Here is a 9,488-nt window from a genome sequence, read left to right as displayed (position 1 = left end):
TCGTCTCCCCCTTCTCTTTCTTTTTCCTCCTCTTTTATACCATTTTCCTTTTTCATCTCTACCCTCCACATGCAAACTAGATTGGTTGATCTTGATACTTGTCTTATCAGCCCATTCCCAAAGTCCTTAGGTAGTAGTTATAAGACTGAAGGCTATCGTTCAGGTATTACTTCCACATTAATGCGGCGAGAGAGTTAGCTACATAGTATTTAACGTGGTGGTAACAGCTTTCTCCTTAGATATTTTAGGACTCTCCTCTGTCCTTCGTTTCCGCGATGCTTATCCGTGCTAGCAAAATTTCATGGAACATCTCCCCGAACGGTAGACCACCTCCACAGACCTCGGCTTGGGTTAGCCGAGGAGGCATTCATCCTCGAACTACCCTTCAGGGCCATTGTGATCAAAACTACTTTCATCTACTAACACGGACTCCTCTGACAATATTTACTCATCCTCAGAAGACCTCTAGTCCTCAGCTTGAGCCTTAGGCCCAATATATACATAGACAATGGACTCTTGGGCCCAATATCCCTACAATTACATTAGTTAGTTTACATAATATACATATTTTAAATTATACAAGAAATATTTTTTAAAAAAATTGCATACCAAACATCAGAAAACATTCTCAAGCTCATTTTCAAGGTTGTTATCAAACACTGGAAAATGAGACAATTTTTTAGAAAATACTCTTTAAAAAATGAACAATTTTCTAGAAAACGTTAATGCTAAAAGAACGTTAGATTAAAACTTATACTAGGGGTTTGTTTGGATACTGCTTATTTTGCTGAAACTGAAAACTTATTGCTGAAAATATTATAAATAAAGATAAAAGTTAGTTGAAATAGTACAATGAGGTCCATGAATAGTATTAAAAAATACAGTGGAACCTATGAATAATAACAAAAATAAGTTGAATAGTGAAATAATTTTTAATTTTTATTGGTATCCAAACAGAGGCTAGATGTACTAATATTATTTGGAATGTTATGGAATGTTACTTGTAACATGAGATCCAATGTGCTTTTCAAATTATTTAATAAAATAAACTTTGATTTGGCTTGCATTGATGTGTCCTTTTATATATATATAAATATAAATATATATATAACTGAATCCTTTGAAACTCCCACAATTTTCCATATCAGCACAATATTAAAAAAAAAAAAAAACCATAAACCCAACTTTGATATACGCTTTGCCTTCTCTTTCTCCAAAATGCAGACCTTAAGCTTCTTTTACCAGCTCCCCCAACCTAACGCTCCTCCTCTACTAGCTCGCCCAACGTTCAAACCCAAGGCAGATCTCCTTCCTCAGTCCCACGGCAAAGACACCATACCCACAAATTCCTCAATCAAAACCCACCATACCCACAAACCAACAGAGATCTCCAAGAATCAAAACCTACCATAACCCTACTCTCTCTTCTCTACCCTTCTCTTCCTTCAAACACGATTCTCTACATCAGCTTCCTCCAATTTGTTTTAAAAAGAAAGTCCAACTCCTTTGCTCCACAAACTCTATCGTCTCCTTCTTCCTCAACTCTACCATGATGCCGTAGTGGCAGTAGCGAGACACTCCGTGTTTTCAAATCAATGTTCTTAATTCCGTTCCGTGTTTATTTTTCCTCACATCAATGATCAAACATAAAACTTCAGATTTGCTACTAAATGATTTGTGAGGGAAAAAAAAAGTAGAGGAAAGAATTCAGCCATGGGTTGGGATGGACAATGAAGCATTCCTCTTGGTTCTTGAAGGCTTGCATCTGTACTTTGTAAGTTTTCAAACTGGTATAGTGAGATGACTAAATGAGACAAGGAAATATAAAAAGCAAAAGCATTGGAATGTGGTATCACATGAGTAGGTTGCTGGACTTGGCAGTGGAGAAGTTTCATGATTTATAAAATTATAAATATACTAATATATTTGTTTATTTACAAGAAAACCCAAAATGTGAATTATTTTTTCCTCAATAACCAATCTGATCACTTTATTATGATTTTCTTTTTTGAAATATTGTAATAAATAAAATTCATTAAATTATATCATTTGGCTTAATAATAGTCATATATAAGTAATATGTATGACATATTGGATATCTGACTATTAATCTATATATCCAAGAGTTAAATCATTTTGAATATACACCACTATAAGTTACTTTAAGACTTCTTCCTCTCTTCCCATGTGTGTTAAAATACTTGGTATTTAAAAATTAAAAAAAAAAAAAAAAAACTTACATCGCAACATTTATTGGATTATTGAATACTAATTTTAATTTTTAATTTTTTGTTTGATTGATATTTTCCAAGAAAACGTTAATGCTAAAACAAAAAGAAAGTTAGTAATTTAATGTTTCATATCAAATTTTTAAGATTGGAATCTTAATATGTGACTAAAGAGGTTACAAAAATTATATTTGTAAAACATTCATATAAAATAATAAGTCATACTCAATAGCTTTCCCATGCATCGCACGGATTAGCGACTAATTTATCAAAAAATTAAAGAACTAGCACCAAGCAATTTAAGAGTAATATTCAGAAGCCAAACCCAAACCCAAATTCAATCTTATCTTCAAATCAAATTTCAATAGGATTAGTGTTAGACACTACAAGCTCTATTGGCGTTAAACAATACCTATAGAACATCATGTATTAATTGGCTGAGTTTTCATTGTTGAATGGTTTTTTTTTTTTATTAATTATTATTTATTATTACAATTTTAAAATTTGAATATTTTCAACAACAGAAAAAATGCTATTGAGATAAATTAGGGGCATAATGGGAATGCTAATAAATTAGTAGCTTTTGACTTTTCAAACAAGAACTAAAATAAAATACAGGCCAAATAATTTGGGATAAAGGGAATATTTTTTTTTGTTTGATAGAGGCTTCTGTTTGATTGAATATCTTTGTGTTCTATGATCTAAGATTATTGTAAGTTGCTGAGTTGCCAAATATCACTTGACATGTTCATTTTGAAATTTGAATTTTGTCATAGAAGTGCCAAAGGGGTAGATCGTTAGGTTTTTAGTTGGCAAATTCCATGACAATGTAATAATTCTTAAGTCTGTAATGAATCATTCAATGTTCAAGATTGAAGAGTGTGAAGCAGCAGCTCAAAGAAGATACTTTGTACATATTTCAATTTTCACTTGATCGTCTCTTGATTGATCGAAATCTCTAGGTTTTGTCAGACTTGCGATCGTTTCTTAATCGATCAAAAGTGGATTTACGACTACCCTTCAACATCGACATGGTTAATTGAAAATCAGGGATTCTATGAGTAATGCATTTTAACGAAGTCGGTGTTTGGAAAGCCTATATAAGGGCCTACTATACACAACTTCATACGGTTGTTAAGGCATTTTTCTGAGAACAACACAACTTGAACATCAAAGCCTCCACCTTCCAACCCATGAGTATAAAGAGTATATAGACATATATACTCTACTGTGTTTCTGAGTGATGAAAGATCTTGAAACTACAAAGCCTTCATCCTAGTGACGTTCGTTGCAGTGAATCAAATCTCCAAGGAGGATTCTTAGAGTCGGTCAAAAGTTTTGATTGTGATCACAAACGAGTTGTTCATGAAGAGGTTCATATACAAATAGTTCAAAAGTTGTTAGGATCATAGCAATAAATCAACCACGAGGTCTAAGTCAAATTTTCAGAATACATCTTAGTTTCTTAAAAAGCTTTTGAGAGAGAGCATCGTAGCAGTATTGCCTGGAGTGCACTGTGAAGTAGTTAATGTAAGCGCTAAGATGCTAATTATTGTATAAAGACACAGACTACGAACATAAAATGTAAATGAAAACTGAAAACTGATTATTGGATTGAGCTTATTTTTGCTGAAACTGAAAACTGAAACTGAAAACACTGTAGCAAAATAATTTTTAAATGTGTGAATAGTGCTGTGGGACCCATTTTTAATGAAAAAATTACTGAAAAGTGGAATTTGTAGGTCCGTAAACAGTGCACGAATGCACTGTTCACTGTACAAAAGTCAACAAATGCGGGCTGAACCAAAAAAAAAAAAAAAAAAAAAAAAAGAGAAAACCTCAGAACCAAAACGCAGACGCCAGGAAACGGGCAATCCAACGGGCACATATTGTGGACAAATGGTTATACACTTTTAGTAACTACAAAAGCAAAACTTTAGGGGCCATGGCATAAATATACTTTCTATTTGCATTCCGACCAAAATATTCCCTTTCAAAAAGTATATATTCTATGCCCATAAATTTACTTTTCACAGCTCCCTAGTTGGATTATAGTGCATTTGAGCTCTGTATACCAACAAAAAAAAAAAAAAAAAAAAAAAAACGCTCTCATTAGCAGCTACCTAGAAGCAGTTGACGTCCATGCAGAAGCAGTATACAGACTAGTTTCCATCCACCCAATCTTGAGTGTCCCTTCTCCTTGGACAAGGCTATATCCATGAGCAGGAGGGAACATGTTCAATATCAACTGTGCTTGAGCCATAGAATTTGCACTCATGGGCACTTGCAGAAAATTTCTTCTTGCAAGCTCACTCTTCCAACGCCTAAACTTGTCCTCCCCACTTCTTGCTGGCCCTCCTATTGCCAATATGTTGTTGATTTCCCTATATAGAAGGCAATGCTCAACACTGTGTCTATTATGGTCATCAATAGGCAAATTTGCTCCAAGGGAATCGAAAATGGTCGAGTAGTAGTGTAGTGACCCAACAAAACGGTCTAGAAAAGACCCAACATGTGAAATATCTTGCTCAACCAATGTGATGATTCTTGGTGACAATTCTTCTAGTAGTCTCATTGTTTTCCAATCAGGTCCAGTAGCATCATATGAGGAATGTTGAAGCCAATGCACGGCTAGAGTTTCTCCGCGCCGAACCTGCACCGTTGAAACATCAATTTCTCCAAACTTCCTCAAAATTGGGTGGAATTCAAATGATATTCCAAGCCGCTTAGTGAAACTCGAAAGCTGCTTTCCTGTCTCCACCAAAATCTCCATTGACGTGCCCATCCCCGTCAATCTAAGGTGCGGAGGGCCCTCCATTCGCGTGGCAAGGATGTGAAATAAGGCTGGCCATTGCAAGCCGTGCATGATATCAAGGTCAACAATGTGAACCCTATCGCGGCGGTGGAATGCCTCAAGGATTGCTTGGTTGGATGTGAAGTGTGCAAACTTGATGAAAGGGGAAACGTTGTTGAAAGCTTGAAAAGCTGAATGAATACTTTTGTAGTTGACTAAAGGAGAACTTATACCAAGCCATGAGTTGATTACCCTGCTAGACATGGCCCTAGCGAAATAGGCCACAACTCGCTCAGCACATGAAACCCCATAAGGTGAGGCAATTTGTGTTAGCTCAAGTAACATTCTATGTGCCTCACCTAGATTGTCAACTGAGATTGCAACCGCACACTCAAGAAGTAGGGTTATTAGGGATAAGCCATGCTCATCTAACCTACTTAACCCTCTATTTATATTCCTTGCATGATGATCAGAAACTTGATTAGGCTCATTGGTCCATTGAACCTCGCTTCCAATGGTGTCATCGTAGTTTCTTCTTGCAGCTTTTCTTGGCCTAAAGTCTCCAAGAATTGATGGGACAAATTTGTCCTGAGAGGTTGTGTCAGAGTGCAAAATATCTATGCTACTCTCAGTCTGATCAGGTAAGTCCTCTATGAGTTGCTTTGCTATTTGCTCCACCCACTCAGAGAGCTCGTTGCGCTCCAAGTTCACACAACGGTTTGCCATAACAGGCTTGAGCTGGTAAGGGTTGAAGGGTGGAGTTGGGAAGCCAATATTAGTGGGGTAGTCCCATGGTTCATGATGGGGTTGGATCATATCCAAAGCACCCTGAATAACTTCAGGTCCTGCTCTCATTAGGGAAATTAAGTGAAAGTTATAGGCTATAATACTTGAGAATGAAAGAGAGATATTAAGCTAGCTAGGAGAGGGCAAAGATGGTGAAGTGGTGGGAGGGGATTTTGGGAGAGGTGAAGACCATTTTTAAAGGCGAAAACTTTGGATGATGACCAAAGAGATGACACAAGAAAAGGTCTTTGTGACATAACATAATAATGGCACTAGTTTAATGCCAGAGGATGGCCGGCATAACCAAGACACATAGAAAAACATAAGTTGCTAAAAGCCAAATTACCCACGTCAATTTGGTAGCTATTTTCAAATTATTAACTTAAGATTTTCAAGAAACATATTGGTAGCATTTGAATTTTAAGTAATGATATTCACACACTTCTTATTATACATTCACTTACATGCATTGTTACATGAATTAAAGTCTTTTTTTTTTTAAACAAGATTGATTGTGAAATCGTGTTTTAAAAACACGATTTCAAAATAAAATATGTACAAATTATACAATAACTAATGTGTAACAAAATTTTTCACTGAATTTTGGAGGTCTAGGGTTCTAGAAGAATGAAGAAGACAAAAATTTTAAAGGGCATTATTTTTTGAGAACAAGGGCATTATAAAATGGGTACGAAGTAACTAACCCATTATATCATTTATTATCACAACTGTAAATAATAGCCCATGTGTGTCAAATAATACTGTTAATCACCTGAAATACAAAGCTGAGTAATTTCTTTTGGCATGAAATAGAAGGGTTATACTTTTTTATACGGGATAGAATATCCAATTATTGGGGCTGGTTCACATGATTAAGATGCAGGGAATGATACTATTTATATCTCTATATTGACACGTTGGTATTGCAGAGTGTAAGAGAAAAGAGGGAGATAGTGAAAGCAAGAATTAAAAATCATAATAGTAAATCTTAAAATAGTATTATTTGCATTAAAAGTAAAATTATTATGTTTGATTTACAAGTATACGAGTCTACAATGAGTTTCAAGTTTTCAACCTTTTTGACCATAATGTTTCTAATAAATATTACTTAGTGCCATATAGTTATGAGGAAGGCAATGTGTAATTTCACACAAAGAGGTTAGAAAAATCTAGTTAGACTAGTTAATTAGTATGTTAATTATTTCGATTAGTTTGAATGAGTCTTATTAAGCAGCTTATCTCTTTCTTCAATTTACCTGGAAATTAGAAAGTTAGATGTGCGTTTCCGGTAAGCTCTTCCACTATATAACTGCTATCACTATAATAATACCAACTTTTAATTAGTAGATAAGTTTATTAATTTGTTAGAAAACCTCTTTCATGACAATGCCATATTTCCTGTTAGTTCTACCGGTTAAGATGGAAATCCCCATAAGTCACTTTACCAAGTCGAATTGACACTTGACATGGCTTAGAAAACAAATATTGGTAATTAATTTAATTCCACCTGTTAAATAAATAAAGGTAATTTCATTTTCAGATGATGATCATTCTTGCTACATTGCTAGGATTTTGGCCGACCAGTAAAGATAAATTATTGGTGAGAAATCAAGGTTATATATACTTGTGGGGGCTTTGCCCGAGTTTGATGTCTCAGGTGCTGAATTTTCTGCTTTTTTGTGAATCATCTTAGCGAAAATTTAATACTTAAATGAACTTCAATGATAGCTTAATTAACTCTAGTTATAACTAAACTTAACATCATGCTTTAGTAAGCTTGTTTTGTAATCTCTTAGCAATGGCTTCCCAAAGACTACCATGTACACAAGAACACCTGGTGACTCAACTAAGGCCAGAAACTTAATTCAATATAGCTAAAATTCAAATGATTTTATTAAAAACTAATATACATAAACCTTAAATATGAAATATTCATATAAAATTTCTGAAATAAATCAAATATCTTTGAGTTCTGTACGTACGCAAGAATCATTCCATAGTTTTAACTTATTTGATCTATGACTGGCCAACCAGAAATATATATAGACATTGAATTATCTCAGGTTGACTCCGTCAAGTTGGAACCACTTCCATATAATGTAATGCTCAAAAATTTCAATTCATAAAGTCTATATTTAACCCGTAATGAAAATCCCCAAAACAATTAAATTGAGTCTCAAAATCATAAAAAATATTTAGTAATTCATTCAATTTTCCAAAAAAAAAAGGATCTAAACTCCATAAGATTTAAACATAAACTAAAAAAAAAAAATTACTCTCCCACAAATAATCTTTTAGATTAAAATTTAAAATCCTAACACATAAGAAAATTCTTCAAGAACAATTAACTAAGTGCTCAAAATGTCAATAGCATTTAGTCCATATCTACAACAAAACGATCACGTCCTAACAACCTCTTAATTATCACTACGAATATGAACTGTTCGTTTGGGAAAAAAAATGTAAAAACAACCTGTAATGAGTTAAAACTTTTTTTTTTTTTTTGAGAATCTAATGAATTAAAACTTAAAAACTTAATAAGTGGTAATTCACACATGCACTATCATTGATAGGGAATAGAAAAAAAACACTAGGAGTTCTCAATATATATATATATATATATATATATATATATATATAACATCATGTGGGAGAGCATAAAGCTCTATCATGTGGTGCATTCATTGAGATTCTTTTTATTTAGGTTTCCAACCCAACAAAAAGGTACATTTATGATCAAAGTATTAGCTTATTGAATTAGCTAATAAAGTAAATACATATATCAATTATTATTTATAGTTGTGCATTAATTATTTATATTAAATGAATTTATAGTATAAATTTTATATAAGAAACAAAAATATCAAAATTAAATATTTGTGAATTCACTAAAATTAATCTTAATTATTTAAATTTCCTAACTCCTTTAAGTGACTTGTATATACATGTGTGGAGAATTAACATTGTAGTATTTATTCTATGTAATTGAAAATAATAATAATAGGATAAATACATTTATTTTGTTATATTAGTTATTTTAGTATAATGAAATTTTGATGTCATTTTTCTAAAGTTTTTATGAGAAATAATTTATTTGAAATATGATATTCTTGCTCATATTTAGTTGTTTTTGCAACAATTGAAACAAAGTTCAACAAAAGGAAATAATACTAATAATAATAAAAGACAATCAAGAATGGAAAAAAATAAGTGAAGGATATTTACATTTTTATTGTATCAAAATGATAATTTCATTCTTGAGTAGGCATGAAATATGCCTATCTATATCAATCACCATATTATGCAATTTTCAAATTTGTAAACACATATAGAATGATCAAATCACTACACCCAATCTTATTGTCTTTCTATTTTGTCTATAAAATAGAACAAAATTTAAAAATTTTACAAAAAAAAAAAAATTATTGAAATATTGGAGGAAACTAATAACAAGTTAGTAATTTTTTATGTCATTACAATTTCAAAATGTACCACACATCAAGTAGGAAGTCGTTTAATTCAAACAAAACAAGGAAAAAATGATAGCAAGATATACAAAAGCATTGCTAGTTTGTTAAGATTGTAATTTTTGTTGTAAAACTTCAATTTATGAAAAGAGCTATAGGTTTTGGTTTTGTTAAGCTTGTATATATTTGTTTGTGTAATTGTTAAAAACTATG

At 32.7% G+C, this 9,488-nt stretch overlaps 1 protein-coding gene across 1 annotated transcript; it reads right to left on the bottom strand.

The window, feature by feature from the left end:
• Positions 1-4,123: 4,123 nt before the first annotated feature.
• On the bottom strand, positions 4,124-5,960 carry LOC126700157 (protein SCARECROW-like). The gene has a single exon (XM_050398173.1). It carries the CDS (start codon positions 5,875-5,877, stop codon positions 4,348-4,350), a length of 1,530 nt encoding a protein of 509 aa, XP_050254130.1. The 5' UTR covers positions 5,878-5,960; the 3' UTR covers positions 4,124-4,347.
• Positions 5,961-9,488: the final 3,528 nt, after the last annotated feature.

The sequence above is a fragment of the Quercus robur genome, chromosome 9 (assembly GCF_932294415.1).
Source record: "Quercus robur chromosome 9, dhQueRobu3.1, whole genome shotgun sequence".
Taxonomy (NCBI): domain Eukaryota; kingdom Viridiplantae; phylum Streptophyta; class Magnoliopsida; order Fagales; family Fagaceae; genus Quercus; species Quercus robur.
Note: the sequence above shows the minus strand (reverse complement) of the source record. Positions and strands in the feature narration are given on the sequence as shown.

Coding starts and splice junctions, on each gene's coding strand:
- LOC126700157 (XM_050398173.1), bottom strand. CDS start 5,877: ATGAGAGCAGGACCTGAAGTTATTCAGGGTGCTTTGGATATGATCCAA.